The 15,804-nt window shown below is 37.8% G+C and overlaps 1 protein-coding gene across 4 annotated transcripts in view; it reads left to right on the top strand.

Moving 5' to 3' along the window:
• gstcd (glutathione S-transferase, C-terminal domain containing) overlaps positions 1-11,158 on the top strand; it is a 60,239-nt gene extending 49,081 nt beyond the window's left edge. For 3 of the 4 annotated variants that reach the window (XM_067403524.1, XM_067403525.1, XM_067403526.1), the window contains exons 9-12: positions 196-329; positions 1,221-1,251; positions 5,559-5,628; positions 9,231-11,158. In XM_067403524.1, the coding sequence (XP_067259625.1) occupies positions 196-329; positions 1,221-1,251; positions 5,559-5,628; positions 9,231-9,370 (375 nt within the window). In that variant the 3' untranslated portion in view covers positions 9,371-11,158. Of the gene's footprint in view, positions 1-195; positions 330-1,220; positions 1,252-5,558; positions 5,629-9,230 lie in introns of those variants that run through there. The other variant, XR_010896650.1, reaches the window with a different exon arrangement.
• The last annotated feature ends 4,646 nt before the right edge of the window (positions 11,159-15,804 follow it).

The raw sequence follows: 15,804 nt of genomic DNA, 5'->3' as shown, positions 1-15,804 counted from the left end.
TTAGATGTTTAATTGCTGTTTGAAGCATTTGGATCACTAGACGAGAGCTTAATGAACTCATTTTTGTGAAAACCTCAAATTTTACCCTTTTTTTTTTTTATCTTGCTCTAGAGCTCATGTAGTTTTGGTTACCAACTCTTGGTTAGGAACCACTGGTCTCTAACCAGCATGACTGGTGTCTTGTGTGTGTTTCAGGTGGCCCTGCATGCGTGCGGAGTGGCAACAGACATGGTGTTGGATCGCTGCCTCCAGGCGCAGGCGGGATTTGTGATTAGTCCGTGCTGCTACGGGTTCATTCAAAACACACTCAAGTTCAACTTCCCCAAGAGGTGAAAACTGTTTCTCTCTGACTTTTCTTGCTTGCTATCTCTCTTTTTATTTGTTCCTCTAATTCCACAGTACATAACGACAGTGTAGATAGCATAAGCCACAATATATTAAAAGTTAAGCTCTGAAAAGATACTGACAAGAATGAATGATTTATGAGGATGATTGAAAATGGCTAATCATAAGAGATAGCCATAATAAACATTCATTATTGCGTCTATTTCTGTATTTCTCTTCACATGAACATTCTCAGAATATAATGTCCTGTATCAACAATCACACAGCTGAGCCTCATCAGTCCCATGTTAAATGTTGGCAAGAAAATGTAAAAATTAGAGAGTGTGTTTTAAAACTTCCTAACAGTGAGAATTGCTACAGTCATCAGTTTTCCCCACAATCACAAGCTATCACTCTCCAAATCTGGCGTAAACTTTCATTTAATCTCAGGCAGGAATTTTGCCGCAGGCCATGAGCATCAGGGTGGCAAGAGCAGCGAGCGCAGGAAATTATTTTTACGTGGTTGTGTTCATGGTGTTGCCATGGCAGCGGCCCATCGAGTGATTTGTCAGTTGTTGCATTCAACAGTAGGGCAGGAAGGGCGACCTGATGACAGACAGTTAATGTACCAAACATTACCTACCACACACATAATCTCCAAGAGTTGCAGAGCACTTCAATTGTTACATGCGACATCCTGTTGTATTTATATGTATTGTACATGACTTATTTCAGCAACCAATGTGTTTTTGTCCATAGAGAATGTTTCCTTTGATCCGGATGGACTGTCCTCTCCTTAAACGTGTTTTTTCTTTAACATGTCATGTCATTTTTCATTCACGCCTCAGTGTGTGTGCGATTTCATTAAGTCTGCCCCCCTCCGTCTCTCTCCACAGCACGAGGTTTGCGGAGACTTTGAGCTATAAGGTAAGTGTTTCAGCACTTGCTTTCACTCTTTTCATTATCGCCTACACGTGTGGGACGCCACACTGCCTGATTCTTACTGCACAACCTCCACAGGAGTCTATATGCCTCATGTATGTGAAGCACTGTGTTTGGTTTAGCCCTGTTCAGGTCATAACTTTTGATGCATGGTATATCGTGGCCATATCAGTGTTAGATGTAATTAGAAGAGAGTTTTAATAGCCCAATACTAGAAGCTGATATTCAGACTTTTTCAAACTCAAATGGAAATAAGCTACTCTTAAAATCTGGCATTCAAAACAAAGTATATATTCATATACAGTGGGTACAGAAAGTATTCAGACCCCCTTAAATTTTTCACTCTTTGTTATATTGCAGCCATTTGCTAAAATCATTTAAGTTAATTTTTTTTTTTCCTCATTAATGTACACACAGCACCCCATATTGACAGAAAAACAGAATTGTTGACATTTTTGCAGATTTATTAAAAAAGAAAAACTGAAATATCACATGGTCCTAAGTATTCAGACCCTTTGCTCAGTATTTAGTAGAAGCACCCTTTTGATCTAATACAGCCATGAGTCTTTTTGGGAAAGATGCAACAAGTTTTTCACACCTGGATTTGGGGATCCTCTGCCATTCCTCCTTGCAGATCCTCTCCAGTTCTGTCAGGTTGGATGGTAAACGTTGATGTACAGCCATTTTTAGGTCTCTCCAGAGATGCTCAATTGGGTTTAAGTCAGAGCTCTGGCTGGGCCATTCAAGAACAGTCACAGAGTTGTTGTGAAGCCACTCCTTCATTATTTTAGCTGTGTGCTTAGGGTCATTGTCTTGTTGGAAGGTAAACCTTCGGCCCAGTCTGAGGTCCTGAGCACTCTGGAGAAGGTTTTCATCCAGGATATCCCTGTACTTGGCCGCATTCATCTTTCCCTCGATTGCAACCAGTCGTCCTGTCCCAGCAGCTGAAAAACACCCCCACAGCATGATGCTGCCACCACCATGCTGCACTGTTGGGACTGTATTGGACAGGTGATGAGCAGTGCCTGGTTTTCTCCACACATACCGCTCAGAATTTAGGCCAAAAAGTTCTATCTTGGTCTCATCAGACCAGAGAATCTTATTTCTCACCATCTTGGAGTCCTTCGGGTGTTTTTTAGCAAACTCCATGCGGGCTTTCATGTGTCTTGCACTGAGGAGAGGCTTCCGTCAGGTCACTCTGCCATAAAGCCCCGACTGGTGGAGGGCTGCAGTGATGGTTTACTTTCTACAACTTTCTCCCATCTCCTGACTGCATCTCTGGAGCTCAGCCACAGTGATCTTTGGGTTCTTCTTTACCTCTCACCAAGGCTCTTCTCCCCCGATAGCTCAGTTTGGCCGAACGGCCAGCTCTAGGAAGAGTTCTGTTCATCCCAAACGTCTTCCATTTAAGGATTATGGAGGCCACTGTGCTCTTAGGAACCTTAAGTGCAGCAGAAATGTTTTTGTAACCTTGGCCAGATCTGTGCCTTGCCACAATTCTGTCTCTGAGCTCTTCAGGCAGTTCCTTTGACCTCATGATTCTCATTTGCTCTGACATGCACTGTGAGCTGTAAGGTCTTATATAGACAGGTGTGTGACTTTCCTAATCAAGTCCAATCAGTATAATCAAACACAACTGGACTCAAATAAAGGTGTAGAACCATCTCAAGGATGATCAGAAGAAATGGACAGCACCTGAGTTAAATATATGAGTGTCACAGCAAAGGGTCTGAATACTTAGGATCGTGTGATATTTCAGTTTTACTTTTTTAATAAATCTGCAAAAATTAAAAAAAGTGTTTCCATCTACATCCATCCATCATAAACGTGTACTCCACAAGGCTCCAGGGGGTTAATAAAGGCCTTCTGAAGTAAACCGATGCATTTGTGTAAAAAAAATCCATATTTAAAAAGTTATGAAGTAAAATATCTAGCTTCCGCCAGACTGCCTTCCGTATTCAATGTATGAAGAATGAAACTCTTGCAGTTCAAAACGCTTAAGCTACATCCCTATGCCTTTCCTTATTCAACTCACCGAAAAAGTGTAACTGACGTGATTTCCAGTTTACACTTTCTTTGTAACTTGAACACAGAAGGTGGTCTGGCGGAAACTAGATATTTTACTTCATTACTACATTTTACTTAATTTACTTGTTAAATATGGATTTTTTTTTTTTTTTTACACAAATGCATCACTACGCTTCAGAAGGCCTTTATTAACCCCCTGGAGCCCAGTCGAGTACACGTTTTATGATGGATGGATGTGGATGGAGACACTTTCTTCAGCTCATACTCATGAACCATTATAAAGCTCGGATGTGTTAGGATATTTATTAATATATCTCAGATTGTGTCAGAAAGAAGAAAGTCATATACACCTTAGATGGCTTAAGGGTGAGTAAAGCTTGGGCTAATTTTTTTATGTGAAAGTGAACTATTCCTTTAATGAATCAGAATGGTTAAATTCCTTAAAATTCTCTTCCTTAAGCCGAGTTCACACTATACAATTTTGGCCATGATTTGGCTGTCTGAGACAAATTTTGTGAATAAAAGATTATCGGATCATGGGCCAAAATCTGAAGTCTTTGATCACTAGTTTGACATGTTCTCCAACAGCCGATTAATGACCATTTTGATCAAATTTAACCTATGACGAAATTCTGTCAGTGTCAGAAGATTTGACACAGTCCTGCAGTGTGACTTCTCCTACGACAACCTTCAAATCAAAAACCAATAGTAGTGCAGAACCTGATGACGCAACTAGTGAGACAGCACTTGCTCCACACACATCGTCTTTGTTTTTTTGCAGTTTCCTTTTAAAGAGAAGCCATGATCAAAATTAACACTAGAGATTGTTTTTGTTTGTTAGCCACCATTTCAATCCCACATGTAAATGCAGCTCACAGTCACCAAACATGTCACGAATTGATGATATAAAATTCTGGACGAGTGTTGTTGCGTGTGTCTTGACTTCTGTTAATTACATCCATTAATGACAGCTGAGATCCCACAGTGTGACATGGCTTACAGTGAGGATCATATTCATACAGTCTGACAAGCAACAGTCATAAAAGACTATTATAAACCATACAGTGTGCACCCAGCTTTAGGTATAAGAGGTAATCTTTGTTTAAACTGGGTAAGCAGTATTGATTTGTAATATTGACCATCAGTTATTGCCATAATAATTAGTTTCAGCCAAACTTCTCTGTACCAGTGCATTCCTAGTTCACTATAGAGGATTTTTGTTCTCAGCACCAGCTCTGTAAAAATGTTACTGTTACACAACATGCCACTGAGTAGCATAAAACATCTGTCCATAAGCCAATGTTTTTCCTTCTCTTCTCTTGATTTTCTCAAGCTCAGATGAAATAGTGTATTCCTGGGAATAGGGTGCCCCTTGTAGATTTTCCTGGTCTTGTCTCCAGGCACTGAACAGTGAGCGTAGAAGTGTGAGAAGCAGATGAGGTTAATCAGTCGTATCTCACTGTCATCAGTGTTTGCTTGACTCCTGCATCTGCCTCTCTCACACTGTGCTCATGGCCCCTGCTGAGATATCACCTACAAAGGGGCCTGCAAGAGACAGTCAGTGTGCACTGTGATTTAAAATGAACGCATTGAAATTCCCTACAGAAAAACCTCTTTTATTTTAATTGTTTGGACTTGATTTGAGTTCAAAATGAAATTAAAAAAAGATAGATTCTTTGATTATTCTTTCCAAGCAAGCATGATCGATGCAGAAGTTCTCATTAGTACGAATAATAAACATGCTGAAGAAATGCTTTACTGTGTTAAAGCATGTTTTGAAGACATTATCCTGAGTTATAGCATTGATCACGGCTATTAGCCTTGAGGATTCAACTTGATAGGAGGAATCAATCTGCCAGGGCTGTTACGTTCCTTTCCATCAGTACTTGTTTCACTCAGTTAATGCAGAATAATGGTTGCTTGAAGCCATTGTTGGACAGGAACAGAAGGGAAAGTCATTTTGTGGCACTTCCTTGCAACAGTCCCTGCAACAACAAAAAAATGCAATTAGAGCTCATTGATTAACATAAAATGAACTGGGTGCTGCTTTCCTCTGTTTCTGTCCTAATGGCTGGTTGCAACGGTTGATAAATGGTCTGTTCCCTCACCATGACTCTAATGATCTGATGCATTGATATTTCTCTGCAGCTGAGCTGTTTTTCAGATTTTTTTTTTTTTTTTTTGTGTGTGTGTGTTTGTGTTTATGTGCAAATGTGTTTATTGATGTGTTTGGTACGTTAATATGTGTTACATGGTTTCCACAGGAGCATATGATCCTGTGCAGGTTTGCAGACCAGACAGCGGTCAGTTTACCCCTGGAACGGAGATTAATCGGTAAGATGTTTGTTTTTTTTAACGGGTGGTCGGAGTTATTGTGCCAGTTTTGCTTTAGGTCTGGAAATTCCTAATAGAGTTTGTCCATATGGCTAAGATTTTTAGCCCAGAATAAGCAGACTTATGGCTTAGTCAAAAGTCTGTCTGTGCGTGACTATTAAAACCCTAGAAACCTCTAAGAACTCCTTGGCAACTTCTTAGTAACATCATAGTAAAACCACTCAGAAAAAGGGTTATTATTGTTAACTAAAATGTGTATGTATGTATACACATTTTAAATATATAATTCTTTTTTTTTTTTCAGTTAATGTTTATATATACATATATATGAGGCATTGACGAATAATTTACACTTTTAAAAGTGTAAAAAACATAATGGAGATATAATTAATTTTGAAGTTTTATTAAGTGTTAACAATGAGATTATATGGTTTTTATAATCAGTTAACACTGCTTTTGTAATTTTATACAAGATGGACAAAATTTGACACCAAAAAAGTCATTTGGTTTAACCAAAATTTCGTTTTTACCGAATGACACATTTTTCTGCCTGATGATATTTTCAAACAATGCAAACAGACTGATATCTAGCTAGCAAAAGGACAATCAAACATTTTATTTAGTACAATTTTTTTTTTTTTTTTTTTTTTTTTTAAGTATTACAACATTTTCCATGTTTTATAGCCATTGTACCGAATGACCTGATGTTTCTGGATGTGTATGAACAAGTGAAAACAAGAATTTGTCAAGTAGTTAAGAAAGAGTTAGTTACTTTGCTTCACGACCATGTGGTCCTTTGCAGGTGTCTGTATGATGTCACATCCTGTCACATGATATTGACCGCATGACTTGATCCAAAATGGTCCGTTTATATTGGTTACTCCGAATGACATCAATGCAAATAATTTTTTTCCGGACATTCTTTCTCATAACAAAAGCAACAACTTCTACAAATAATTTTAATACCATTTTACACTATGTTGACATATGATGATATAAAATAATGCCAGAATAAAAATAAATACATTTATTACATTTTGAGATATTTTAATCACTAATGAAATGGCTGTATTGGTCTTTGGACGATTAAACCGAATTACTTTTGACTTTTCAAAATACCTCAAGAAATGGGTGTGTCAGACAAAGGAGACATGCTAAATGTGCAGTGTTGGGGTCGGGGATGCTCCAGGAATGTGTTTGGGAACCCCTTTTATAAGTATTAAGGTTTATACTGACCTTAACAATGCGTTAATTAATGAATTCTGTAATGTTAGAGGTAAGTAATAAAGACAAGGAGGCAGTTTAACAGACTTACAGGGATAGTTCACCCCAAAATCAAAATTCTGTCATTTACTCACCCTCAAGTAGTTCGAAACCTGTATGAATTTCTTTCTTCTGCTGAACATAAAGGAAGATATTTGGAAGAATGTCAGTAACCAAACAGATTTCGCCCCCCATTTACTACCATAGTAGGAAAAAATAAATACTATAATAGTAAATGGTGTGCGAGATCTGTTTGGTTACAAACATTCTTCCAAATATATTCCTTTGTGTTCAACAGAAGAAAGAAACTCATACAGGTTTGGAACAGCTTGAGGGTGAGTAAATGATTCAGTAAATTAATCATTTTTGGGTGAACTGCCCTTTTAACTTTACTCCGTTCATAGTGCAATGCAATAGTCAGTGTTTACTCTCTTGTTCCTTTCTATTTGAAGAAGCCAAACATGTCTGCGTCTGTCATTAACAGAAATGAACTGTTGGCATATTTGTTTCACATCAATATTGTCCAGTTTTTCCTGGTTGGTATGGCACACAGCAATACTCTTAAGTCTCACTTGTGCCATTGTTGTTCTGAGCCATGTTTTCAGTCTCTTAAGAGCAATGAAACTTCAGCCTCAGATGATGAGACTGGGATGACTAAAAGCAACCTGACAAGGGTTTCAACTTCAAACAGGCCTCTCACTTCAACAACATCAAACCTTCAACAGACCAAGCAATGTTGTGTTTTCCTGTTTTATGGAGACTTTTCATATACATAATGATTTTTATACTGTACAAACTGTATATTCTATTCCCCTACACTAACCCTAGCCCTAAACCTACCCATCACACAAAACTTTCTGCATTTTTACATTGTAAAATAACATCATTCTGTATGATTTATAAGCTGTTTTTCTTAAGGGGACAAACAAAGCCCCATAAAGACACAGATTTTGGATATTGCTATCTTTTTGGGGACATTTTGTCCCCTTAATGTAGGGTTTCACACGTGCGCACACACAGGTTTAGGTTTGCCCCTTATCCTGTGATTGTCATATAGCCTATTGAAAAAACTGCACTGACTCTGAATCAATATATGATGCAATTTGTCCTGTATTTTTGTGCACAAAATCATCCCTATACCTGTGAATTGGGAACTATTTGTGGAAACAGCCATTTATAGAGGTGTCCAAAACTATTATCGAGTGCACTCATTTAATCCCATTATACACCACAAAAACGAGTGTACAACAGCTGTACACTCAATGGCTAGAGAATACCCATAATGCACTGTGAGGGTCGCACCGAATGAGCTCCCGCATCTCGCCAGAAGACTGAATAATCAATCCATCCCATATTTTCCAAACCGCTGGTCCAATGTGGCTACAGCGTAATATCATACAGGTATAAAATCCCTTTTTAATTGATTATTAAATTGTTTAATTAAGGTTTATACAGAGTTCAAGATAAATATTTCATCTTACTACTGGAGCTGCCAGTTTGCTAAGTTTCAAATAATTATTAAACATCAAGCACAAATTCTGCATAAGCGGCAGCCCTGCCAGTGCACTCAGTAATGTAGGGAATAGTGAATGAGGGTATAGGGGGCGATTTCAGACACAGCCAAGATCTCCCCGCTCTGTGACCTCTCTCCGTCAAACTTCTCGCTACACACTTGCAGCTCCGCAGTCTCATCGCATTCTCATATAAATCTGACGCCGCTGTCATCTTTCCTTCCACTGCCCATCTTTTATAGCTGGCAAGATGACAGCCTCTCAGCCTCTTCATAAAACACATGCTAACCAGCGCCTTTGCCTGTGCCGTGCCAGTCAAACCCGAGACTTTCCAAAGGCTTTCAAAGGCAGATATCTTTGAGTTTAGATGAGCTGTTAATTACAGTTTGATAAAATGATGATAAAGTTTGTTTAAAGTCTTTTTCAAAATGCTTTAAGTTTTACTGTTTTATCCGTCAGATTACAAAGAGCTTCTTTAAAGAAATGTCTGTTATTAAAATCGTTTGAAATTCCACTTTAGAAAAAGTTTCAAAATTAATTGCAAGATTGATGCTGTTCTTTTGAACTTTCTATTCATCAAATAATCTCGAAAAATGTATCATGGTTTCCACAAAAAATTTTAAGCAGCACAACTGTTTTCAACATTGATTATAACAAATGTTTATGTTAATGTAATGATGCTGAAAATTAATATAAAATATATATGAATATAATGTATAAATATAAAAAGTATACATTAAAATATATTCAAATAGAAAAATATCTAAATATAATATATATGGAAAACATTATTTGAACTTTAAGTTATTTTTCTCCCTTAATCACCAGGGAAGCGCTGTATGGGACTGGTGGACTTGGACCGCAGTTGGGCCGCCGAGACTCATGGGTATTCTGTGAGGGTGATGACCATGGTCCCTGAGGGCTGCTCGCCTAAGAACAATATGCTTGTGGGCTTTCCTACAAGATAACACTGACTCACTGAGAAATACCCACATCAAGACAACATTCAGGACTGCAAAAATATCTTTTCATTTATTCCATGAGATGTTTGATTTTGGGCAATTTATACTTCCAAACATTTAACTTGGAGATAGTTCCATCAAAAATGTCAATTTTGACACAATTGAATCACCCTCAAGTCATTCCAACCTCGTATTATCTTTTTTAATTCTTCTATAAAACAAAAAAGGCAATGTTAGGCATGTCTGAGTCGATCTTTTCCATACAATAAGAGTGAATGGTGTGACAAAAAAAGCGATAGCTTTATATGAAGAACAGAATCGAAATTAAGATGTGCTTTTATGGTGCTTTTTTTTTATACTTTTTTTGCACACAATCCCCATCTCTTTTATGCAGAACAGAAGCTTTGACATTCTGTCTGGCATCTCATTGTATGTTTCACAGAAGAAAGAAAATAATACTGGTTTTAAATGACAATAAGAATTTAGTTTTCCTTTTAAATCCAAAAGCGTGGAATGCTACTTATTTGCACATACAAACTTGAATCATGGTTTGATATAATTGTGCAATCAGTACATTTGTTTGTTTTTTATTGCAGATTTAGTTTTAAATGGCTTCATCTAAACAATCAGAGATTTTTATTTCAATAATATCTTTCAGATCAGTACTTTCCTACTTGATTTGCGTGCCTGAGGTTTGTGTGTAAAACGAGACAAAAACCATCACGCCCCTCAATAAATTAAACATGACTTCAGATGCCGTTTGTAAATCAGTGGCATTGAATTGTGTAAAACCACCTTGCACCCTCTCCTCAACCATTATCACATATTATGCACAAAACAAAAGAGCCTGGAATTCCCAAGTTATTGCCAATGTAAAATTATTCATTGGTCAGACATCACTCTTGAGCTTTTGTATCAAAATGTTTGATTAAAAGTATTGAAAGTAACCACGAGGAGGAATTTATCACGATTCCCTCGTGTCACGGGTCGGGAGAATTGGAGGGGTTAATATTTATGAAATGGTGCATGCATGGATTAATCTGACCACGGTTATGAATATTTGATTAGGCCACGGCTCACACAAATGTCAAAGCACCGCATTGGTCTACAGCGTATGCTGATATATGAACTATTCCCGCAGTTTTACTTTGCTGAGTTTGGACCCACACTGTCATCAAACGCCTCCGGTTTGCTCACTACAGAGGAGCTGTGGACTGTCACATATGTGATATAGAGATGAGATCTGTTCCTCTGCCATGAGGAAGTGCACAACCTTAAAGCTTAGAGGAACCGAGCTAGCAAAGCTCATCTGAATTCTGCTAGCGGAGCCAATCTTTCTGAGTGTGAAAGACTGGAGACGGGGGCACCTTCCAAAGAGCTGGAATCATTTCAATGGGAAACGCTGCTTCTTTCCCCAAGAACTGGCTGTGGTCCCAGACTAAATGTACATGAAAAATAAATACATATAAGATAGGTTGAAAATAAAATGAGGCTACATATAACTGCATTACTGTATAGAAATTGAAAGATTGTTTCTTTTGTCTTTTTCATTGCTGTTTTTTTCCCCCACAGAACTACAGATTTGCAGAATACAAAATATGATGCAATATGCCAAAATCTGACAGTGTCACATGCACAATGCAAAAAACAAAACATCCTGCATGAAGTCAGTACTGAAGGCAAGAGTGTAGGTGTCAGTAGAGTTTTGGTTTTGAGATTATTTTTTTTTTCAGCTGAAAACATGTTGAAAATGCTCTGTAAATGTTTTTATGAACACAATCTTTTGCAATAGGCTTTTATGGAGGAACATAAGATAATAAATTGAACTACTCACTGTTTGAAAAAAAGACATCAATTGGTTATGATGCAAATTAGATCTGACTGAAAATGGGTTAAAATGGGTTTTATGGGACCAGTTTCACAGACAGGGCTTAGTTCAATTAGGACATTTAAGTGCCTTTTATAAACGTGTCTTAGAAAGAAAGAAAAAACGTTACTGGTGTACATCTTGAGACAAAACAATGGCTCTGACATATTTTAAGATATCTCAGTGCAAATTATTTGCAGTTAAAACAGTTCAAACATGCATTTTAGTCTTGGACTAGCTTAAGCCTTGTCAGAAACCAGGGGATGGTCTTTTCTGTGTGGATCGATTTACATTATGATGTTAATATGGTCCCTCTCTGCATGCAAATTAGATTCTCAGTGGTTAACTCCCAATTTTATAACCGTTTTATATTTTATGGTAGTTATTAAAAAATACTGCTGCTGCTTTGCTTAAGAACAACTTGTGCGATCAGAACGAAACGGTCCTTAAAGGGTTAGTTCACTCAAAAATGAAAATTTGATGTTTATCTGCTTACCCCCAGGGCATCCAAGATGTAGGTGACTTTGTTTCTTCAGTAGAACATGAATGATGATTTTTAACTCCAACCGTTGCCGTCTGTCAGTCGTAAAATGCATGTCAATGGGAACTCCATCTATAAGAGTAAAAAAAACACGCACAGACAAATCCAAATGAAACCCTGCGGCTCGTGACGACACATTGATGTCCTAAGACACGAAACAATCCCTTTGTGCGAGAAATCATTTTTTTACCTCTAATACACCACTATGTCTAACTGCGTTCGGCATCCGGTGTGTGAGGTCTGATCGCGCTCTGATGACGGAAGTGATCTCTCACGCTTTGCTTCAATGAGTGCGAGACATCACTGCCGTTGTCAGACCTCGCTAACAGGATGTGGAGGGCAGTTGGACATAGTGGTGTTTTAGAGGTAAAAAATGATATAAATACTGTTCGGTTTCTCGCACAAACCAATCGTTTCGTGTCTTAGGACATCAATGTGTCGTCACGAGCCATAGGGTTTATTTGGATTTGTCTGTGCATGTTTTTTGACTCTTATAGATGGTGTTACCGTTTCAATGTATTATACGGCTGACAGACTGCAACGGTTGGAGTTAAAAATCATCATTTGTGTTCTACTGAAGAAACAAAGTCACCTACATCTTGGATGTGCAGGGGGTAAGCAGATAAACATCAAATTTTCATTTTTGGGTGAGCTATCCCTTTAAACTTCCCACACCATTTGTGTAGTAGTACTGAACTATAGAGTGCATTAGTTTCCCCCATCCACTTTTTAATTGGCATTGGTTCCAATCATTTTTTCCATAGCAAGTCTTCATTTAAGCATTAGAAGTCATGAACCAAGTCAGCCAGCTATGAGGTCAATCACATTTCAAAATCTGATTTGAAGCAAAAAAGTATTTGCAAATTGAACAAAAAGATAAAGGTACAATGGCTTTAGTGAGGGAAAGAACTACAATCCCATGAAGCCATGCAAATGACAGTCATATTAAAAAATGGAGAAATAAAAAAAAAAAACTATTCACTTGACCTTATTAAACAGTAACCATAGAAACCATGTTTTAAGATTATTGCAATATATATACAAAGTTCTTTCATGAAACTCTAGATGGCACAGGCTGATGGTCCTTAACTTCAACTAAAAACGTAAAACTTTTTATGCGTTTTGGCTGTTCATTTACATGACAATGGCATTTTGGGTGCCTTAAAAACACAAACTTTTGAAAATGGCTTTCAAAGGATTTGAAAATGGTCTCCGTGTAAATAAGTATTTTGACAACAAATCAAATTTATTTTCTTTTGCATCATGGGAAATGTAGTTTTTCACCAAGAATTTAACTTAAACAGGATAATTTTAAAAATAAGTTAAAATAATGTGAACTGAGGGCTTCAGCAAATGCTTATACCATCGATTAACTCCCTCTGAATTCAGTCTTTAAAGGTTCATAAGTTAGTTACCATTAAAAATTAATCTTCATTTGGACAAAAATTTATGGAGTTTTTACTTACAGATCCCGATTGTTGCACTCTAAAGCTCAAATCACATGGCGTGTTGAGGAGAGGTGTTACTTTCCATAAGTGCAAAAAAAATTTACATGGCAGACAATACAAGGGGTGGAAAAAAGTCCTTTAGGCTTGAGTTGAAAAGGGGGCCCATCAGAATATCATAAGAATTTGGGGATGGGCATTTGACTTGGGACAGTAAGCAACTACCTAGCAACCAAAACATGTAGCAATTTCCTGACAACCAACAATAACACCCTAGCAGGATATGCTTTTTTTTTTTTTTTTTTTTTTTTTTTACAGAAAATGTAAAAATGACTTTTTTCATGCTTTATGCAATGCTGATTAAAGTCTGCTTTTGTAGCCAAAAACCTAATAGGTAGAAAAGATGCATTCTCAGATGACATGTACAGACTGTGCTATTGCTCCCTTCACAGTATCTCCTGTTTCCTCCTTACCTCGCTGAAAGAAAAGTCAGTTTCTTTGGAAATATCAGAAGAGCAAGGTGCAATTTCACCTATGGCAGGCCGCAAAATTCATGAGCAAATCAAGCCGCAATCCGCCTTAAATTCATCTGTGACAAAACCTAATCAGAAAGCGCGGCAGGCTCTCCAGTTCTGAAGAGGTTGAAAATGAGTTTTTCTTCAGTGTCACCATTCATAGAGGCCGTGGACGTATCTCCATGAATTTAGAGTGACCGTGTCTCTTCTTAACGTATCTTTGAAATGTCACCATGTAGTGCTCACCTGGACTGAAAATACACATGAAGCACGTTTCTCTTTGACACTGATAACAAACTTTGCGAGGCACTACAGGTTTAAAGCTCTGGTGTTTAATATCAGCCTATTTTATATGCCACGTAGAATAGCTATAGTCACTGAATAATTTTACTTCTGAATAGAAAATGTGCACAAATCAAGGCAGAAAACTGATTTTGTTTAGAAATATTGAAGTCTTTTTGATCTTACCTATTGGATTTTTCTTTGCTTCATTACATAATGAATTATTTCAAGAATTATTTAAGTGCATTATATTTAAAGAATGTGAAATATATTTTCTTGTAATACGTATATAGTATGTTTTCCATGTACTGAATCTTTCAACATTCCTCTTCAGCATCCACATATTTCACTTTCTTAAAGGAAAAGAGCTGACTTGAGTTACAGAATACGTGTTGTTTTACTTCTGGAACTGTTAGTTTTGATAAAGTTGCCAAAATTGAACATATTAGCTTGAGAGAATGCTGCACCATGTTCTATTTCTAGTGTACATTTACACCACAGCTGAATGTAGCCCAAAAGTTTCTTCTACCTCATGAGAAAAAGAAAAAAAAAAATCACAAAATCTGACATTTTCAGTCCCGATCTGGGGCTCTTTCATATGTGGAAATAAATATGACCCATAACAGTATCAAAATCTTGACAATGTGACATGAGTGTGAACATACAGTTAAGAATTCAATTGAGTACTACTTTATAATATGTCGTCACAATCTTGTTCTTGATTTACAGTGAAAATGGCCAGTGCATACATGCATAACATACATGCACTCACTTACCGGCTACTTTATTAGATACACCTTGAAAGTACTGGGTTGGACCCCCTTTTGCTTTCAGAACTGCTTTAGTTCCTCATGGACTAAACAAGGTGCTGGAAACATTCCTCAGAGATTTTGGTCCATATTGAAATGATAGCATCACGCAGTTGTTGCAGATTTGTCGAGATGGTCCTCACTGCAGAACGCAAGATCCAGGAGGCGAGATTGGTTCCAGATCCAACTCCTCCCACTTTACATATCCCTAAACCTACCTGTCTCCACCCCCTGGATCTGGATCCAACTCCTCCCACTTTACATATCCCTAAACCTACCATGGATCTGGATCCTGGTTCTCGTGTTCTGCAGTGAGGAGCTACTGAATTTGTCGGCTGCACATCCATGATGCGAATCTCCCATTCCACCACATCCCAAAGCTATTGGGTTGGGATTTGGTGACTGTGGAGGCCATTTGAGTATAACTCATTGTCATGTTTAAGCTACCATTTTGAGATTATCTGAGCTTTGTGACACAATGTGTTATCCTGCCAGAAGTAGCCATCAGAAAATGGTACACTGTGGTCATGAAGAGATGGGCATGTTCAGCAACAATACTCAGGTAGGCTGTGGCATTTAAACAATATCCAAACATTCAAACCACCACTAGCAGCAGCCTGAACCGTTGATACAAGGCGGCAGTTTGTCATGTTGTTTAACATCGATGGTGAACGTTTCAGTGCACAAGTGTGATTTTGTGATTGAGACAGCCCTTAAAATGCTGACTCCCTGATCAGCGCCCTGACTACTGAACTAGGGAGCTGATTGATATGCACCCTATGTATGTATGTATACTTCACAAAGTAGTATTTAAGCAGAACATTAGAATGGGACACTTTGGCTTTCAGTACAAATGTAGCCTAACAACCTGTGCACAGTTACACTTTGAGTGTGGTGGAATACGGGACGGGTAAGCAAGGGGTGGGCAATATGACCACGGTATGAGAAATTTTATTTTTTATTTTTATATAATTATTGTTA

The sequence above is a fragment of the Chanodichthys erythropterus genome, chromosome 12, assembly GCF_024489055.1.
Source record: "Chanodichthys erythropterus isolate Z2021 chromosome 12, ASM2448905v1, whole genome shotgun sequence".
NCBI classification, from domain to species: Eukaryota; Metazoa; Chordata; class Actinopteri; order Cypriniformes; family Xenocyprididae; genus Chanodichthys; species Chanodichthys erythropterus.
Note: the sequence above shows the minus strand (reverse complement) of the source record. Positions and strands in the feature narration are given on the sequence as shown.